The following is a 20,720-nucleotide window of genomic DNA, read 5'->3' on the forward strand; positions in this document are numbered from 1 at the left end:
CTAGACTATCCCGGGAGGTCAGGCTAGCCATCAACATTTGCTTAGTTCACTAGAGACGGACAGAAAGGTGGTTGTTCCGTTTCAACAGAAAAGCGCTCACGGCGATACCCAGTAACCCAAAAACACATTTAAGCACCTCCTCATTTTCTAAAAGTCCAAGCCTACACTGTAGCACTGGGACCCTCCTCTCCTTTCCAAGATTAGCCATCCAGCTGAAAGAGGTGACAGATTTTTCTCCAAGATTATGAAAAGATAACCCCAAAAGCCAATCCCCAAAGGCACTCAGGGGAAATGCAAAAGCAAAGGCACATGCATCTGGGACTGTAGCGCAGGTGAGGGTATGTAAGAGTCAAGTGCCACGGCCCATTCTGACAGCCCCTCAGTTCAGCTGTATGTGCTCCCGGACCCCCGTTGGCGGAAGCAGCCGTCAGAGAGGAACAGGTGTTCGTGTGGAAGGCTCGGCCGCCATGAGCCAGCTTCCTTCCGTTGAGGCGCACACGGCCCCCACGCGTGTTTTAGACGTGGGCGTGCTGGCCACACGCCCGCGTGCCCGCCCTGCTCACCTGGCTCCACTTCGTGCCATCCGCTGGACTGACTGCCGCTGCCCGGGGAGCGCCCTTGGCCTGTGTAAAATGGCTCTTCACCAGGACTGTCCATTTCATCCTCCACAGACTTGAGGCGCTTTGTGGAACTGAAATAACAAATGGGGACATGTTTTAAAAGCCATCCAAACCACCTCTCTTGGATAGCGCATCTCTGGTGGAAAGAAAGCCAAAGGAGGAAGCAATTGGGCAACTCGGGTGTAGCTCTAGGACTCTTTTTAGGCTCTTGTTCAGTTGAGTGAGTCACTGGATGTGGAACAAAGTCTTGGGTCTGTGTTGTTCCAAGTGTCTGGGATTTTGATTTTTATTGTCCCTCAAGTTGCTGCTGCCACATCCTGTTCCTTTCTCCTTTGAGGAACTGGGGGCTGGCTCCTGCTCCCATCTCCACCTTGAAATGTCTGCAGGAAGACTGCATTTCATGTCTCCTCAGGCAGCAGTGGGGACCTAGCCAGCCACAATGTCCCAACACATCACTCAATCCCTCTGGCACTCCAGGAAGGCTAGAGATAGGGGTTCACAGCCCTCTAGAAGAGCTTGGATTGGTTCTCTCTCTCTCTCTCTCTCTTTTTTTCCCTAAGTTTTCTCACCTTCCACTTGGATCTGTTCATTCAAAAAATATTTGCTGTGTAGCTGCCCTAGTCCAGATTCTGATGGAGATGCTAGAGACAAATATAATGATCCAAAGAGAAAAAAAATAGGGGGAAGGAGTACATTTCCCTCTGAGGAAGAATGGCCCAATCCTTTTTATGCCCTTCCTCTTTTGATGCCTACACAGAGGTCACCAAAATGAAGTTCTGGGTTTTTGTTTTTGTTTTGTTTCGGTTTTTTTTTTTTTTTTTTTTTGAGAGGTATGGTTGAGAAATTTCCAGCATTTCCTCTAGTTGAAGGACTGAATTTTTCTCCCAAGTTGAGGCTTCAGGAGTGAAAAGACAGTGAAATGCCATGTTGCTAATATGTTCTAATTGTCTTAATTGATTATGTCACTAACATACTACCAGAATGAATAGATTTCATACCTAGTGGGAGTGCCCACTGGGAAATCTCTTCCTTGTGTGTCAGGGTACAGACTTTTTAATATGTTTTCATTTATCAAACACGTGCTATGTCCCTTCTATGTGTTAGGTGCTGTGCTAAATGCTGGGATATCGAGATGCATCTGACATGGTCCCTGTCTCCATGGAGTTCACGGTCCAGCAGATAGAGATGCAGAGGCAAATAAAATTGTGCAAAAGAGAAATGTAGGTATTATGATGAAAGCACATACAGGACACAGTAGATTTCTTAATGAAAGAAGAAAACAATGATATGCATGGGAGGTTGGGAAAAGCGTCCCGACCGACAGAATTCCTGAGCTGTCTGTATGAGTGAGTGTCAAGGAGACAGGCATAAGGAAGAAGAGGGCATGGAGAGGCTGGCTTTTGGTTGATGCACCACTCAGGCAGCCATTTTTATTTCAAGATTCTAAAATACTTCTTTATCAATTGGCAAAGTGTCACCATCTCAAGTTTCCCCACCCTTGCCACACCAGCTTTGCCCCAGGACGCCCTCATGATGCACAAACTAAAGGACTAACGTCGTGTGCATCTGGGGCATTCCAGGACTCAGCCTGAGCCCGGTGGCAGAGCAGCACCCGTTCTAATCAGTACGCTCGCGTCACACAGGTTATCGGATACTCTGAACATGGCTCCCAGGAGGGAGGTGCGTATCAGGCAGAAGCAACATCATGAGGAAGGTGCGACACATGCCGAGAATTGCCAGCTGTGTCAGAGTGAAAGAAGGGGGTGGAGGTGATAGAAGATGATACAAATCTGGATTTTATCCTATTGGCCATGGAGACTCCCTGAGAAAGCGTCAACAGGGAGTGACATCAGAGCTGATTTCAGGAAGTCCACTCTTGTAGGTGTGCAGATGGCGGTTTTGGAAAAGCAAAGCAAAAAGGAGGAGATGGATCCTAGGAGCAGTGAGACAGTGAAGAGGCGATGGCTGCAATTCGAATAAGAAAATGTGGAGGGCCCAATGTAACACAAGAAATTCTAATCATTAAAGTTGGTATTCCAGTATGCTTTGCCTTTAAGTTCTGGTCTTATTAAAGCCAGACCACAGGAAAGCAACATATCTGTAGCATGCTAGCTTAGTACCCAAAGGAAAACCTTTAATAGCGTATTTTATGTTCTTTGCTTGGCTTTCCTTGAAGTTCAATGAAAAATAGCCACTTGGAGAACTTTTCTATAATTTATGAAACTACATCGAATAGAAAAATTTTTTTAAAGATTTTATTTATTTATTTGACAGACAGAGATCACGAGTAGGCAGAGAGGCAGGCAGAGAGAGAAGGGGAAGCAGGCTCCCTGCTGAGCAGAGAGCTCAATGTGGGGCTCGATCCCAGGACCCTGAGATCATGCCCTGAGCCAAAGGCAGAGGCTTTAACCCACTGAGCCACCCAGACGACCCCTAGAAATTTTTTTTAACGGAAGGATGTTCACAAAAAATTCCTTCCAATACATAAAATCAGAAAAAAATACAGTCTCTTTGCATGAACTTCTATTCTTTCCTTTTATCAGAAAATGCAGCTTCTATAACTTCATGCTTCCCCTTCTTGCCTTGGCAACCAGGAATCTCAGGATTAAATGTAAGGTACAACTCTTGGATCAGGCTCCTGATATAACAATCTCTCCCATTTTCCCATATGGTTTCTGGCTTCTCTATCTATATTCAATATAGTACCTTATGTATTTAAAACTTGAAAGCCACTTGAAACCATTTTGGAAGTTGGTAGAATACATGTTAAAACAAATATAAATATTTCCCTTATGTTTCCTGGCAAATAAAAGGCAAGACCTCTATGTTCTGATGGGACTGTGAGCTCTGTAGGGAAATCACCTTCTTCTTCTTCTTCTTCTTTTTTTTAAATTTATAGTGCCTACCACAATGTTTGGCTAATAGCAGATACTCAAAAACTGCTGAACTGGGCTATTGACTTAGAAACAGCCATATGAGTACTTGTGACAGGCATTAGCTCAAGTGTCACGATTCACTGAGATCCAACCCAAAAGGCCAACTCTGTGGCTGGTATTCTTCTGTTATTAATATTTTTTTGAGTTTCTAAAGTTTTTGATTTCCTTGGTGTCCTCTAATAAAACACAAATATCTCATGTACTTGCTAATCCTAAAGGTGAGAGTCTGTAGATATTAGCTCCCGCCTTTGTTTGAAAGCAAGGATTTTCCTGAGGTTGATAATAAATGTCTGGAGGGTGGAGGTACAGCATGGAGGAGAGAAAATATCCAGGAGTGAAGCAAGTTAGAGGTGCCAGGATGGACATGTGAAGGCTTCCAAGACAAAGTTTACTGACCTCACAAACCTGACAGGTGATTTATCTTGATGAAGTTCTTTGGGATAAAAAAGTATACTTTATCCCAATTTTTACACAACCCCCTCTGTGATTTTAGAGATGTTTACCACCAAGGGGTACAGAACTGAAGTTAATGACTATCCATCTCCTTTATTTTTTTTCTTTTAACTTAGAAATGAATCGGTCATTGATTATGGTTTCTTGCTCTTGACTTTCTAACACACTGATTCAATTCTCCCAGAAACACTGGAGGAAAATAAGAAAGTACTAGTAAGATCTCTACCTAAGAGAAAGCTAAGTACTCTTTTGAGGAGAGACACACCATCTCTTCCTGCGTGTGGAATTGGTTGTGTTCCTAGCAATTGTACCTAGAAATTAAGGTAAACTATCACCTCCATTCTAAATACTTGTTTAATTCTGATGATATGCAAAGCATGGAAGCCTTACCTTGCACCCACAAATCTGCAAAATGACTCTTTCCTGAGTGTTCAGAGTACCCTGAACTGAAAACTTCCATTTACATGTCAGTCTCTACCATTAGACTGTAAGGCTCATCTTATCTGATTTTATACTCACAGTGCCTAGGACAATGTCCCTGTTAAGAAATGTCTGTTGTGGGAGGGGAGGGGGGTGGGGGGTTGGGTGAGCCTGGTGGTGGGTATTATGGAGGGCGTGTATTGCATGGAGCACTGGTGTCGTGCATAAACAATGAATTTTGGAACACTGAAAAGAAATAACATAAAATAAAATACAATGGGAAAAAAAAATGTCTGTTGCCAAATTGGAGCATTTACACACTGTCCTCTATGGGAATTACCATCCAGATGGGGAGGCAGGACATGTACAAATCTCAAAGATGGTAACAGTAATTCAAAGTAGCACACCCTAAGAACCGAGGAAAAATAGGGATAATAGATATTTCTTTTAGGGGGCTTCATGTTCTATCATTCCTTACTGAAAGAGTAAGCCCCATTCCTAAGAGGATCGAATGCGAAAATATCATGTTTTTAAAGTTCCAGCACACCTGAATTTGAATGGAGACTGTGCCATTTACTAGCTCTGTGACCTTGGGCAAGTCACTCAACTTCTCTGGCCCCTGGGTTGATCTGCTGTTAACTGGCGACACCGTCTACATGGTAAAAGTATTGTGAAGATTAAATCATATCTGGGATGTAAAGCAGCTAATACAGTGTCTGCTGCAGACCAAGTGACCGATTAATATTGGCCTGGCATGAACAAATATTGATTGGTTGATGAACTTTTCTATATGTAAATCCGCGATATTCTTCTGGGCACATTTTCTAACCTGTACACAGATAATTCTGCTGAGTCTATATATTTAGAGAATAATTAAAAAAAAAAAAACCCATCCTAGGAGAGCCTAATGAGAGTAAAACAAACATATTACCAAGTTATTAACTACTGCTGCTGTTTATAATTAGCTCCTTATCAGGATTAGTTATTTGCAGAATATGAGAATGACAGTAGCCTTTTAAATGACATTAAAAACCAGGTTTCCACTCACAGAATCACAACAAAGGCAACAAAACAGCTGGAGAAATCAAAAGCACGGGGATGGGGGGTCGGGAGAGGAGGGGAAACATGGACTGTTTGGGACGTCCATGGTACATGCGCAGCACACATATGAAAAACAAACAGCCCATCAACTTTTAAATTAATCACTGCCCACAAGTATTTGCAAAGCTTTTTCATGTTGACTGAGTGCAGTTACGCACAATGTCCCCTCCATCAGCAAACATTCAAAATCCTCAAAATGTATTAACACCTGAATGTGTTCACAATCTCATTCTTTCATTATAAATGTACTTTGGATTTCAGACTTTTTTTTTTCCTGAGGATCCAATACTATACGGAACTAAGGGGAACCCTTAAACAACATGAAAGATGAGCGTACGATCTGGCGGTTATATTTAGGGAATAACTGGTCTTTAACTGTTTTCAAGGTATTCGTCATGACGAAGTGGATTCTCTCTTTCTTTCCTTCTTTCTTTTTGTAATGCTGGTTAAAATATATAAAGTCAAGGTAAGGCAGAGTCGCCACCAAAGAAAATTTCTATAATCTGCCATTGTTTTAAATCATAAAACTCCAGGGCTTGCTTGAAAGGAGAATATACCTTTGTGAAACGTTTTTCTGCAAAGTACACAAACATTAAAGATCGTTCTGCACCATTCTTTTCTTTGTTGTCACAGTCCAGTGCTAAAGCCAATTTGTAAAAGAATACTGTGGGTTTAATGCCTAATCCCTTTCCTTCTGGTACCGGTTATCTAGAGGCAACAGGATCTTGCAAAATGCTTCATTTTGATTTGGGCTTTGTGACCTCAAGGGGATCCAGAACCCCGGAATCCTTATCTGGTTGTGCTTTTCCAGCTTTACTTTTTTTAAAGGTCTCCTGGGGCAACAGACTTTATGAGCCAGCCCCGCCCTGCCACAAGACTACATTCACTTTTGTGACCACACACCTAGATATCAAGTGGGTTTTGCGACGCAGGACAGCTCCAATAGCCTGGATTTTTAGATCTGCGGGGGCAAACGCCCTGGGACGACGCTGTAATGTCTGCTGTAGGCACTGGGACCGGAACCGGTGTTGCCAGTGTCGACGTTTTGCCAAACAAGCCAAAACACATGCCTTCTCCCCAGTCAAACTTGTCCTTAATCTGCTGAGAACATGCTGTGTTTACCATGCATCCTTTCTCTAGGCTTTGCTCCTGTCTTCAGCCCACCCAGATACTATTCCTTTTCCCTCCCACCTTGCCAACTTGAAACCAACATTTACCGCTGAACGCAAGTCAGTCTTTTTGGATAAAGTCTTCCTTAACTATTTGTGGCCTATGTCATACAATTTAGCTCATTGTTTTCCACTGTCCGACACACACACACACACACACGTATATTTCTGCAGCATGTGCATTTGCTTTCTCTTCCCAATAAGACTGAAAGTCTGTTGGGGTTGAACACACTTCTCTAGTATCTGCTACCAGTACACTCACATTGCAAGTGCCTCCAGGCTCAGAGTCAAAATGAAGGTGTGGAACTACAAGAGTCACCCATCAAATTACCTGGTAGAGGATGTGCTGGGTAAAGACCTCCTCATTGCTCCTGGACTCATGCTGTAGTAGGAAGAACTTTCCAAATCTGAGAGAGAAAAATTTGGGCCAGTTCCTGCAGCTATTGGTGCTAGAAAAAAAAAAATTATGTTCTGTGAATAAAAGATCAATGACAGCATACATCAGTGTTGCATATAACACATTTTATTTCTGAATTTATACAGTAAGCTTATCCAAAATAATCAGTAATGAACTCTGACCTCCAAAGAATGTTGAGAACAAAAACTGTCTATGCCAGAAAGACTTTGTTTTATAATGTACCTTTCGTCTTTTCTCTTTTTGTAATGGCAAACTGTGACCAAGGTTGCAACATCCCCGGAGGCTTTTAAGGAAAAGACCTCCGAGTTTTGCTCTGACACTTTTCTTGGACGACCAGCCAGAACATTCTCTGGGCTTTCCTAACTTTGCCTGATCCTGACTGCTTTCGCTCATTCGTATTTTGGAATTCGTTCTGAACTGCAAATTCATCTTTCCGGGCTACCCATTCCCAATCTCCTGCGATGAGAAATGTGTGATCTCTTACTCTGAACCGCCTCGGTGCATACACACACCTCCACTTTATTTGGGAGGCAGGGTCCTCAACCCAGGGTTCCTGAGCCACACTTCTTCTAAATAAAGTTTTACTGTAACACGGCCATGCCCACTTATTTACAGATGGTCTCTGCTTCCACACTGTCAAGGTAGAGAGTCACGGCCACACAGACACTGTAAGGCTCACCAAGAACATACTTATATACAGGAATTTCCAGTGTCTGGCTTAAGAGACCGTTAAAGATAATTGATTGTATGTGATTTTCAGAGCTGACTATTGTGTGAGATGTCATTCCCTGTATTATTTTTTTAAGACCTGGACCCTCCAGATACCTTGTTGACAGTAGTAGCTTCATAGATATCTTTGAATGAATAAATAACACCTACCAATCTGATAAAACAACTCTGTGTAAAGTTAGTGGTGCAGCTGTATGAGTGGAAATAACCTCTTCCTTTGAAAGGTTATGCAAAAGCAGGAGCAATAGATTCATATATTATTGTATCAAGGCATTGGTTTCTGAGTTAAGCCCATGTAAGTGGATATATAAATAAATTAAATAGAGGCTAATATCCATAAGAAGAAAGGATAATTAGGAATCTCACGAACCAGGGATTTTTATTCTTTCAACAAATGATCACTGCTATTGCCAAGAACTGTGCTGGGTGCGGAAGACGCTTAGATGGAAGACCCAGTCCCTGCCCTGGACAGCTCTGGAGGGAAGGTTGGCAGGTTATTTTCAACACAGTGTGATAAGTCCTTTGCTAGAGTTATTCTTAAATTGGTATGGCCACATAGAAGTGGGTATCTAACCCAGATGGGGAGTGAGAGGTTCTGGGAGTAAGAGGACCTCAGAAAACATGGTGCCTGGGAAGATGTTAAAAGGACAAGTTGGAATCACCCAATGGAGGCATGCTAGGTAGGGGGGACAGCATTTATAAAGGAGAGAGAATATAAAATGAAAACTGGATTTCTGATAACTCGGTGTGATGAAATATACAGTACATGGAGAAAAGATGGGAGGGTTCAGGTCAGGTTACGAAGGGTCTTTAGGAACGTGAATTTCTTTAAGGAACATGACTCTAAGTCCAGCAGATTCCCAAGTTTATGAGCTACTGAAGTGCTTGTCACACTCTCCTAACTGTAGACCACTGGGGTTATACTGCCAGCATCTACTATAACCCCTGACACCAGGAGGCAGGCAGTAAGCACTGGTCACATGAACTGACTGGTAGTCAAAGGAGAAGCAGCAAAGCATGAGAATGTATCACCAAACTTGCCTTCATAACTTAGAAACATCATCCTCTCATGAAGATAGGCGTGGGGGACAAAGGAGTAGCCGTTGAAGAATGTAATCAGTAAAACCATAGAGGCCAGTGGAGTCATTTTAAAAAGGTAAGGGGGGAAATGGGTCTGAACTCAAGGGATGAAAAGGGGGAGCCCAGTGTAAGTGACTTGGGAGATAAACTCAGGGAAATGTGTTGACTTCTCGAGTGTAATAATAACAGAAAAGGGAGTGTATGGGATGATTCCCAGGATTACAGCTTGGGCAACTGGTGAACTGTGGTACCATAATAAGAGTCTGGAATTGAGGAAAGGTAGGAAGGGATACGTAATATCTAAGAATAAACACTTAGTTGTTTGATTACTAGCAACAGCTAAACCTTAATCATAGCTGTCATTGTATAAAAACAGTCACTGCTAAGAAATGGAAAGCTCTGAAATTCACATACACTTTCTGAAATTCAAACCTATCTCTTAATGACAGGCTGTAATGGAGGAAGGGCCTTTAGGTCAAAAACAAATGGTTGAGCTTGACGAAAGTGTAAACAGAGTTCCAGTGAATGATTTTGCTAGTCCTTCCCTAATTTACTTTTTCTACGAAGTTTATTTGCATAGTTTCCCCTTTTATTCCATAATAATATAGGGATGCAATAGGCTGGGAGGTGGTGGGTGGGAAGGAGATTACTCCAACACGTCAGCCCTCATCCCTCTCAGCAGCCGGTGTAGAGCAGGCCCGTATTAATGTTACATACTGATGTTTGTGCCTTCATGGAGTGTACAGAGTCACACCTCTCGTTAACTGAAGAAGAGGGATGAGGCTGATAGGAGTCGAGGGTCTGGATTTAGATTTTCTTTCTAAGTTCCGGGATGAGGTTCGGGCCTCAGCGGAATGGCACAGCGGCTTCATTCCCGAGCACCGGCAGAAGTGCACAGGCCTTCCTCACCCCCTCGGAAGAAAAGATAAAGGCAGGTGTGAGTGCACGACCTGGCTGGACTGAGAGGAGAAGTCTAGGGCCCTGTGCCCAGCTGCACTCACACCTCACATTCTCCTGACCACGTTGTACCACGGAAAAATGTCTTCTGCTTTAATTATCTTATTAAAATGTCGAAGGAGCCAGAACCAGCGAAGAAAGGAAAACAGAGAGTCAATGCAGTGTGCACACCTCTGAGAGAGATTAAAAAAATAACCAACCCGCAGAAATTCGCTTGCCCCTATATTTACTTCCTGTGAAGTTCTTAGCACCCTGGGCTTGCAATCTAGCCAAATGCTTATCAGGTGGGCTGGCGGCCTTGTGATGGTTTCTTCTCCAAGTGTCCGTTGAAGTTATACTGAGTAACTTCAGGGCTTCACAAACTGCTTACGTGCGTCTCCGATTTCATGACATCGTTAAATTTCTGAGATGAGAAGGGGTCTCACAACCTGGGTTAAGTAATCCTAATAAACCACGGACCCAAACTCCACATTCTTCCAATCGGTTTTGTCAGGAAGCACTCCCCGGTACTGTCCGTGTGTACGCATTGTATGAAGGTCAGCCGACTGGAATGGAATCGGAGTCAGTGATTCTGTGACAGTTACAGAGAAAGCCCCATGCCTGTGGGGAGGGGTCACTGTCAAGTGTCCCCACAGTGGCCTGGGAATTCTCAGGCTCTCTCATCTGGAGAACAGGAAGAGCCTAAGGGAGATATCTGAGAAAGAAGGGCTTTCAGCTGGTTTTCCTGAGTACCAAAGAGCATTTTATTTCTTATATCTAACTTCATCCTCAAAACAACCTCTTTAGGAAAGAACCTCTCCTAAATGAGAAAAACAATCAGTCCCTAAATGAGGTTAACTGGCTCGCCATGGACTGCAGAGAGGCAAAAAGAGGGAGGGCCAGCATGAAAAGTCAAGGGTGTCTCACCCCAAAACCTGTTGCTTTTCTTATCCTACTAACCTGCCTCTTGTATTCAATATATTTGCCTTAAACTTCAGATGATAAAAAGGCAGACAGTGTCTCTGTCTCACAGGGTTTACTACAGAGTGGAAGGATAAAATAATACTTGAACATCTAATTCGATGCTGAATGTGTTCACTCTCATAGGCGGAATGCAAAGGATGTACTAGAAAAGTTCAAATGAATGAGAAATCCTATCGGCTTGCGGCATCAGAAAAATGTCTGATTCCAGGCAGGGCAGTGACGCTAAGGCTTCCAGGATGGGAGGATTTAAAGAGGCGGAGAAGAGGAGGGGGGTTTCTAGGCAAATGACAGAGTATGCACATTAGTTTGGATGTAGGAAGTACAAGTAGGGATCTGTGGGCTCCATGACGGTTTCTGAGGAGGGAAGTGATCATTGCTGAACCTGAGCAACATTAATATGACAACAGCCTACAGAATGCACTAAAGGGGACGAAGGTGGGGAAATCAGTTGGTAGGTTGATGGCAGAGTTAAGAGAAAAGGGAGGCCTCAACCATGGTGTCTGGAAAAAAAAAAGGCATTTTCATGGTGGATATCTGTCACCTTCAGAAACAGGTCCCAAAGATCTATGTCTGCTTGTGCACTAGGAAAGGGCATACACAAGCAAAGATTTCATACCATCCTAATAAATACAAAATATCCGTAAGATACATAACCCAACGTATAGAACCAAGGCGCTTCTTAGCTAATAATGGTAGGAAGTCCTTTTTGCAAATGAGGGAACTAAACGTTGTCAAGGGTTAAATGACTTAACAACATCTGTCCGGGACGTCATGCTGGGCTTCTGAAGCCAAAGACTAACAGCCTGCCCGCGTGTTCCAGAGACTGCATAACCACTGCCCAAGGTGGGGATGTTAAGGAAGGACTGGACCAACCACAACACTTCCTGTCTACTCCATATACTGCAAAACCTGATTTTGTTCCACTTGTACTTCACTCTAGGCTCTATCGTTCTTAAATTATTTCACCCATGACATATTCTCCCCCACCAGACTGAGCGTGTTTTGAGGACTGTAAAAACAGATATCCCAGGGCACAGAAAACGTGCTGGTGTGGGCCTGGGCGTGACCGGCTAGGGTTTCAGCCTTGCCAATAACCCCCTGCGTAGCTGAAGTCCTTTAAACTCTTTGGGCCTCAAAATTCCCATAATAGTGGTCATAAGAAATGCAAACTCACCGCCAATGCCAGGGCCATCACCACCACAATAACAAGGAACAACATTTATTAAGCACCATTTATGGGCCAGATGCCGGCCTGAGCCCCCTAAACACATCATCTCATGTAATCCTCACTACGCTACCAGGGAGGAATTGAGGCACCAAGAGGCAGAGTAACTCCCTTAGGCCACAAAGTCAGAGGGTCATACTAGATGACCTTTAGTCCTCCAGATCCAATAGCCTTTTGTGTGTTCCTAAACAGCTGTGCGGTTTTGTATGATGATCTGTACGACACAACAGCTGATGATCAATAAATATGTTCTGAATTAAGGAGAATCTGTAATCGCCTTCTCCGTTTGCCCTCTGCCCCCCAACTTCATGCAATGCAAAACAAAACTCAGAAATCAACATCTATGCATGAGCAGTGAGGACTGGTGCCTCACCTTTCTTAAGCAGTATTACAGGGAGGCACACCTGAAGTTTTTGTGGATCTTGTTTCGCGGAGGAGTTTTTCCTCAAAGGATGAACTTTGGGGAATGATCTTGGTGGATGTGATTTCTAAGCCATTTGTCCCCCCACTCCCTTCTTTCCTGTCATGAGTAGAATGCAGTCTTTGTGTCATTTCTTAATAAATGGTTTGCTATTAAGGCATCATTATTGTAATGTGGGCTATTGGAAGAAAGGGGTTACTGCAGTAGCCAACCCTCTTAATGACCTGCTCTTCTGTACACATTAGTAGTTGGATAAGGTTGTGGTTATTGAACTTCTGCCATCCACCAGAGACAATCTGCTCAGGCTTGTGTTGTTGGAAAGAGAGGGTGATGGGAAAAAAAAAAATTCTGTCCAAAATTTCAAGCTACTCTGCCTGGGAGATGACAGTATACCGAGTTTACAACTTATCCAACAGGAACCAGCAGGGAGCGTTAACTGAATGACTAGTGTGGCCAGCCTTCCGCCAACGGCACATATTCTCTGAGAGCCTACGTCCAGTGGAATTCAGCAAATATTCACGGAGCACTTTTCATGAGCCAGGTGCCGGAGATCCATCAGTGGACAAGACAGATGAGGCCCCCTGCCCTCGTGGGGCTCCCATTTGAGAGAGTAACAGTTATAATGCCCCTTCCTCAAATTTCCACGGCAGCTAAGGAATATGGCCACATGGCCAACGGGTATCGCTCAAAAAAGATGACTGGGATTTACTACTTCGTTTTCAGTATATAAGGTAACTATGAAAAAATAAGAGAAGTATATTTCTCTCCAATTATGTAATCTAATGCACTCACTGAGACTTTGGGAACTTGTACTTTAGGCTTCGGCAAAAAAAAAAAAAAAAAAAAAAAATCCAACAACAAGCACACAGTTCTAGGAGCCCAGCACAATTTAGTGTTGTTTTGCATTCTGGTGGCAAAGATCTCATAAGAAAGTCCATGTCACTGGCACAAAAGGAATGAACATGGGAAAATACTTGGTCTTTTTTCTATCAAAGGCACAGTTGTAAAACGCACAATGCTATGAAAACTCAAGCAAATCTGGAATCATCGTTAAAGGGAATTAACTTGGAAAGTAATTTATGGCAAGAAAATTCAACTCCTTTGTTATCTTCCTTTTACTGTAACATGCTTCCTGAACACTGCCTACGAGAGAGGGCTTTTAGGAAGAAAAAAAAAATAAGTATAGTAAAATGAACTCATTTTATCAATTTGTGCTGTTGGCCAGAGTTTCCTGACTGTGGCTACGAGGGGCTGTAAACTGATGAATTTGCATGGAAAAAGAAACCAGTGTAAGTAATTTGTGTAAGAGGTAACGCGGACATACACTGCTATAATTCAGACACCCTGCAGATAGCAGCCTGCTGCAGTGTGAGCAGTTATGGGTTAGAAAAATGACCACACTGCAGTCAGTCTGACTTGAATGGAAATCAATCATAAAGGTACTTTCTCTGCAGCTCCCACACCACAGTCTTCAGCAACTCCTTTGCCAAGCAGATTTCTGGTCTGTAAACCGCGTGCTGATCTCCTTTCTCTACCCTTCCTTTCTAAAAGATCTGACCTAGTGCAGGCGAGGAGTCTGGTTTTCCAAAATGGAACATAAAAGAAAGGCGCTGGACCAAGACGAGGATTTCCCTCTATGTGGAAATGAACTTCCCCGCTATTATGAGATTTAAGCAATGCTTTTTACGAAATGTAGTATTAGGTGCCAAAAGCCCAGCACAATGTTTTAACCCCATCAACGGCATCTGCTAATGCAGACAGGGCACCATTTTCACACATCCACGTTTGTGGACACGAGTTAAGAAATACGTGGGTTTGTGGTGCCAGAAGGGGTAGGAGGACGTGAATACAGAAACTGTTATTTCTGAAAAATTGTTTTCTTTTTATTAAAACGAGAACAGTTCACTGATACCCTCCTCCTCCCCACTCTGAATCTTGAAGATGGTTTACCTTTGATAATAATTGTGAATGCAGTTTGTGCAGTCAGTCTATTCGGACATTTTCCTGCCACGAAGAGAACTCAGTCTTGGATCTCAAGAAACTTTGATATCTACTGTATAAAGGAAGGAACTTTTCCACTTATCTGTGCATTCTCAACACACAGCATGAGATGCTTCGTCTAGTACACGTGCAACAAATGTTTACTGAGTTGAACTAAAGTTCTATGAGCTTGTTAGTGAAAAACAGCTAAGAACTAATATTTAATGATTATTTATTATGTGTCAGGCTGATACGCTATGTGTTTTACCCAAATTATCTCATGTCATCCTTGCAGCATCCCCACAGAACATGCATTTGTTTATTCTCATCTACGAATGGGAAACTGAGCTGCAAAGTTAAGTCACATGTTCAAGATCACACAGCTGGGTAAGTGACAGAGCAAGGATTTGAACCCGAGTATCTCCGCATACCAGCCCAAGGAAACAGAGGTGAAATGCACATTTCCAGTCTCCCAGTCCTTCCTTCATTGTCAGTTATTACATGGACGGATTCAACAAGATTTATACAGAAAAATAACTGTCACCCCTCCATGATGTGGGAAAACTTCTGTCTGCTTCCTTCCCCTTTGTGTTCTCAGGTCTTTGGGGTTGGAGTATGAGCCAGTGTTTCCCTGGACAGAGGGCCTGATACTTGGTCGAGCACAGCCATCCGCGGTGGGGTCGGCAGTGCGGACTGGTCTCCTGCATTAGTGGCTTCTGCCTTGGGGACCGAAATTGATTTTCTGCATTTTAGAGTATCATCTCATCTTAGCTTTTGGTTGAGGTCAAATGCGGCACCCGTTTAGGACCTGATACAGCGTCAGCCAGGGGATTAAGTCTTCCCTGACAGGGGACGGAGTTGATGGCCTGAGGCGTCTTTTTACCACAGTGATCTATAAACCGGGGAAGGGCTTCTAAACAGAAGCCCCTTCACCAAGAGTGCGCTGGGACTGGGACCGTTAGCTGTTAGGAGACCAAACTGTATGAGCAGAGTCTCATCGCAACCACCTACAAGTCCAGCTGTCTGGATCCGTCCTAGTAAGTCTCCATGGTTTCACTAAAAACTGTTTATTTTTTTTCCCTTCTCCATTCTCTGGAAGATCCTGGGTGTTAATGATGTACTCATATCAATTACATACCGCATTGACTCAGTTCCCGTATGAGGCTCGATGTGTGGCTTTGCTGAGTGTGGACTCCACTGATCACCCTGGACCTGTCTACTGTGTCACCGACAGCAGTCTTTCCAATCAGCAGGAGTTAGCTAGGATGAGATATACCAGCCAAGATCTCAATAATATTTGTGGTCTTATTATGGGAGTAATATTGAATTTCTGTCAGGCTTCTGGACATCCCAAAAATACCTTTTAGTTTTCTAATGTTACCCATCAGATAGGAATATCTCCTTTTAGAAAAAAAATAAAAACAAAAACTGAGGCTTATGAGTATATAAATAAAAGTTTACTAAAAATCACATTGCTGGTAATGACCTCTAGCATGTCCCTGCTACTCTGAGGAATTTTTATGCCCATAATATAAAAGAAAGGATCATTCAAATAGTATAAAACTAAGTACTAATTTAAAGCAGTCTGATTAAAAAATAATCAAGGTGTGGCTTGTTAATGTGTCAGTGTTAGATTGAGAATTTTTAAAATGTCTCACTATCCATTAGATATCCTGGAAGAGAAACTTCTGGAATAATGCAGACACATAGGCTTTGGCTGTAAACTTGAGGAGTAAGAATTTTCTGGTTTCTTAAAGCAGATGAATTAGGTCTAGTATTGGCATGCTCTTATTCTATCAGAATTATTAACTTTGAAGGGGTCACGAGAATGGTCCTCCTACTAAATTGACTTCTAGAACTTGAATCTCAAATCAGTCCTTCTTAATTTATAAATGCACACAGAGTACATACAGACACACACACACATTCTAATAAATTTGCTGATAGTGTGGCCACCTCGAGGATCAGCTCTGAACACAGAGTGAAAGACCAGGGACAGAGGCTTTGTTCAACGACGAGCACAGTAGTTATCATCGCTGAGCATTTACTATACGCTAGACATGTGCCCATTCTCTCACTGAATCCTCAAAGCACTCCTGAGAGCTATTACTATTTCCAGCATTCTGATGTAGGCCCAGCACACAGATAGTATTTAATAAATATTAGTTGATTGAACAAAGGATGGTTACCTATGAGAAAAACATGGCTGGGAGGGGTTCAGTATTGCCCAAAGTCCTTCAGTTGGAAAGTGGCAGAGCCGGATCCCCAATTCTATATCCTGGACTACGCTACCATGCTGCCATCTTAAATATGGGTTTTGTAGAATGTGTTACCCTTAGGAAACATAACCCACGAATTAGCTAGAAAAGATGACAAATAGATGAATATGTGAATAGAGATCATGACAACAAATTAGTACGGACATCAAGGAGTTATGTGTTTTGCTTCTCTCTGAGTCAAATCTTTAAAATAAGAATGCTTATGGTCCAGTCAAATTAGCAAGAACTTCAGCTAAGAACAGAAAACAAAAGCCCTACCCCGCCGCCCCAGAAGCTGCCACAAGAACTCTCTCTACTGACTCCAACCAGGAAGGTTGTAGAAGAGGAGTGTAAAAGAAAAAACAGGACTTTCAAGCATCGAGTTGACTAGTGCATCTGCTGATGTCATAAGCTTCTTGTCACCAGAGTTTTAATTTCAACTGGCATGGTGGTCATAAGGCCACTGCCAGGGCCCGTGCTGAACACGGGGTACACTGTACATTTCAACTCATAATTAAGGATGGGGACACCTCTGCTTTTATGTGGCTCCTTCTCTACCGGGTGAGGAGAACAGAATGGGGAAAATCACGCGTGGCCACCTATACTGTGAGCTGGGATTCAGGATAAAGAGTACGTTTGGTGAAAATTTCTATTACCGCCAGCCCATCCCATTTGCCGCTGGCTTTAGTGTCCAAATCGTGACCCCCACCTATGTCCAGAAAATTAAAAGAAAAAAAAAAAAACACTAGGCAACAAAACATCCTTCTGAATTAATTCAATTTCAAGATTTATTTTGAAAATTTATCGAATTATAGTAGAGGAAACCCGCTCAATTAAGCCAACCAGACTGATATTTTTCTTCCTAAGAGTATGGCAATATTTATTATTTTATCTCTCTACGAGGGGCTGATTAAAACTAGGAAACATTTGCGTTGTCATCATATATTCAGAATAAGGTGGCTGAGGCAGGCAAAACGGAAAAAGATTACAGGGCCGATCAGTATTTGCTAGTCTGTAACTTAACAGATTTTCTTTAAAAACTGCATTTTAAGGACAGGCATTATGATTTTTTTTTTTAAAAGGGTCTCCCGCTCTTTTGTCTGTGGCACACCATACCCTCCGTCTGGAAGAGGTGCCATTGACTTCTACAGACAGAAAATGTGTGATGTTCATTTTAAAATTACTAGTAGGGCCTGCTATTGACCATCTAATTATGCCGAGTTCCATTTATAAACATAGCTAACCACTAAGTTTATGGAGACTTTTTGTGCTGCCTTAATAGGATATTGATCGAGAGCATAGTTTGAGTGGACTGCCATTGAATTGTGTAATGGCAAACAAAAGGCAAGGTCACAGCCACTGTTCCTGCGAGGACTGCAGTCTATTTTTTATTATAATCTTTTTGTTTCTTCCTTTAATGCTCAAGCCCAAACGGTTTCTTTCGAAAGAAGAACTTGCTTAAGAATATTAATCTTACAGTTGATGTCCATGCATGATCACAGACAGCTCTCACGTTCCTTCGCCGAGGAGCGGGAACAGGCCACTTGCTCAGAACAGAAAGTTTTAGAACTCCTCTCCCGTAACCGAGATCTACAAATCCCGCAGCCAGTCTCAACGGCACCCCAAGGGACTGGACATCTGGCCTCCCTCACCCTATACCAATTTCCTCGTGAGTCCGTCTTTGCGAGACCCTCTCGTCATTTCCAAGTTTGGGCTTGTTCCGATCAAAGAGCTTCATCTCCTTGTTATACCCTGGAGCCGAGTTAACTCTGTTGTCCTTTCTCCCACGCGTCAGGCGAGACTATATGCCAGTTGTTCGGACTATCTCGAGGGCCAAGAAAGCCCAGTGTGTGGCTATGGGTACTCGAAGTCCCACAAAGGGGCCTAGAGACTTCAAAAAGAGGTAGAGAAACGAACCGTGCTTTGGATCCTAATCGTGACTCCTGTGAAAATACAGAAAGCGTGCACATGTCGAAGGCAGAGAACAGCCACTAGGGTGCCACCTCATGCCAGGCTGAGGCAGACGCCTGGCTCCATTCACTGTCCCCCCACCCCCCAACCCCTTCTCCATTGACAAACAACTCGGGAATCCTGGAGCCACCCAGCAGCCCGGCTCTGTGGTACAGCCAGGACAGTTCAGCTGCTGGATTTAATAGCTTCTGCAGCAGGGTGACGGGAACCAAAATTTCAGTCTGGGTAACTGAGAGTGGTTTTTACACCCAAAGACGCTGAGCGAACTGGGAACCCTGGCTTTTCAAAATTCCAGGGCCATGAAGTCATCCCAAGCCACAAAGTTTACTTAACCCTTGCAGCCCGCTCGGGTGTACAAGCCACTGCTCGAAAATTAGAACCTGCCAGGCCAGAGTCACAATGGCCCGTGTGTATCTGCGGTTGTTCTCTCTCCCAGCGAAGTATTTAAGGTTTCAGAGTCACCCCACTAACGTCAAGTAAAACAGTCAGCACTTTAGAAGGAAATGGGCACAAGGAGTGCTTTTTTCGGGAGGATTTTTCTGGGTTCATCCCAGGAAGGATATCGGACAGCCTCAGAGCACACACTGTTTTGAGGAAAACACGGGAGCCAGATAAACAGGGAGTGGGTGCTGACGGCGATGACGGTCGAAGAGGGGTCATGGAGCAGCCGGTCGGAGGGGAGGGGGCTCTCTCTTTGTGGCGGCTTCATGGGAAAGAGCCCCATCTGAAAATGCTTCTTGAAGGCTTTGTTTGAAAATGCAGCATCATGTAAGAACCCTTCCAGCAGATGGTTCCTGTCTTTTGCCTCACAGTATTATGCCACACAACTTCAGGGATTCTGAACCGCATTGTTAGCACTTGGAAACCCCCTCCCCCAGAGCAGAGAAGACCTCGCTTTCCCTCTGGCACAGTGTCTAGTGGTCTGTATTCTCCCTTCCCGACCCTCTCCTGGAACAAAGTAATAAATAACAAGAACGACTTTCAGATGGCCCTGTCACTGGGGGGGAGGAGGAGGTAGGAGGAGCCAGAGCAGATATCGACTCTTAGGCTACGGGACTTTCTTTGCAGTGAGGACAGACAGACCTTTCGTGGACTCTAGATAATGCAAAAAAATGAAAAGGCAGGTAGGCAGGAGGCCAGGGTGAGAGGGGAATTAGTGAGACTGCAGCAGAAGCCCTTGTTTCTAACAGCTCCATGCATCTGATCAGTATAATTTAATGACAAGCAACCTTGCCGCCTGACCCTGACCTCCGAACGTGTGAAGCTAAGCCAGCAGCTTTCTCTTGAGTTTCTCTGCCATTGCCACCCTGGAGTAACACGATTATAAACAACAAACTTAGCACGGAGTTATTTCAGTGAATCCTCATGAGGAAATGCTGAAATCGCGCCTCCCTCCTCTATTAAATTTAAAAGGAGGAAAACGAAAAACAGAAACTAACTGGAAACCCGAGGAAAGTAAATATTTATATTAGCAAATTTTCAAATCGCATACTAAAGATTCAGGAAGAGGGAAAATGTTCAGACTACGGCCACCACGCGTTTGACATTTCCAGGCCAGATATGTGGTCTTAAGTGTGACTGGAGGAACTGGGTGGGGCTGAGATAAATGAGGGGGGGTTAAGAAGAAATGTGCAACAGAGTGGGAGAAATTCAAAGACGCTGGGGCCATTAAAAACAACCTGATGAAGGCTGAACTCTTCAGAGCACGAGTAATAATTTGGGGGAGTGGGCAGATGACTAGCTGCTGTGCAGGTTGATTTTTCAGGAAGTGAGCCTGTTCTGTAAGGCACTGCAGTCTGGATACATTTGTGCACACACAGAAGCTACAACACAAAGGATGAACCCAAAGTAAACTGTGGACTTCGGTTAACCATAATGAGTCAGTGTCCATTCCTTCCTTGTAACAAATGTACCACAGTAACAAAAGATGTTAATAAGGAGAGGAAACTGTATTGGGGGGAATATTAAAATTCCGTACTTTTTGTTAACCTAACGCTGAGAAGGTAGAATTGCTCTAAA

The 20,720-nt window shown here is 43.5% G+C and overlaps 1 protein-coding gene across 9 annotated transcripts in view; it reads right to left on the minus strand.

The window, feature by feature from the left end:
• The window catches only part of NFIA (nuclear factor I A), a gene marked incomplete at its 3' end in the record, with an annotated part of 358,370 nt that overhangs the window by 96,358 nt on the left and 241,292 nt on the right, over nt 1-20,720 (minus strand). For all 9 annotated transcript variants that reach the window (XM_080801176.1, XM_080801173.1, XM_080801175.1 and 6 more), the window contains 2 exons: nt 7,031-7,148; nt 564-691 (listed from right to left, as the gene is read on the minus strand). In XM_080801176.1, coding sequence (XP_080657302.1) covers nt 564-691; nt 7,031-7,148 — 246 coding nt within the window. The remainder of the gene's footprint in view (nt 1-563; nt 692-7,030; nt 7,149-20,720) is intronic.

Source organism: Martes martes (assembly GCF_963455335.1).
Source record: "Martes martes genome assembly, chromosome: 4".
NCBI lineage: Eukaryota > Metazoa > Chordata > Mammalia > Carnivora > Mustelidae > Martes > Martes martes.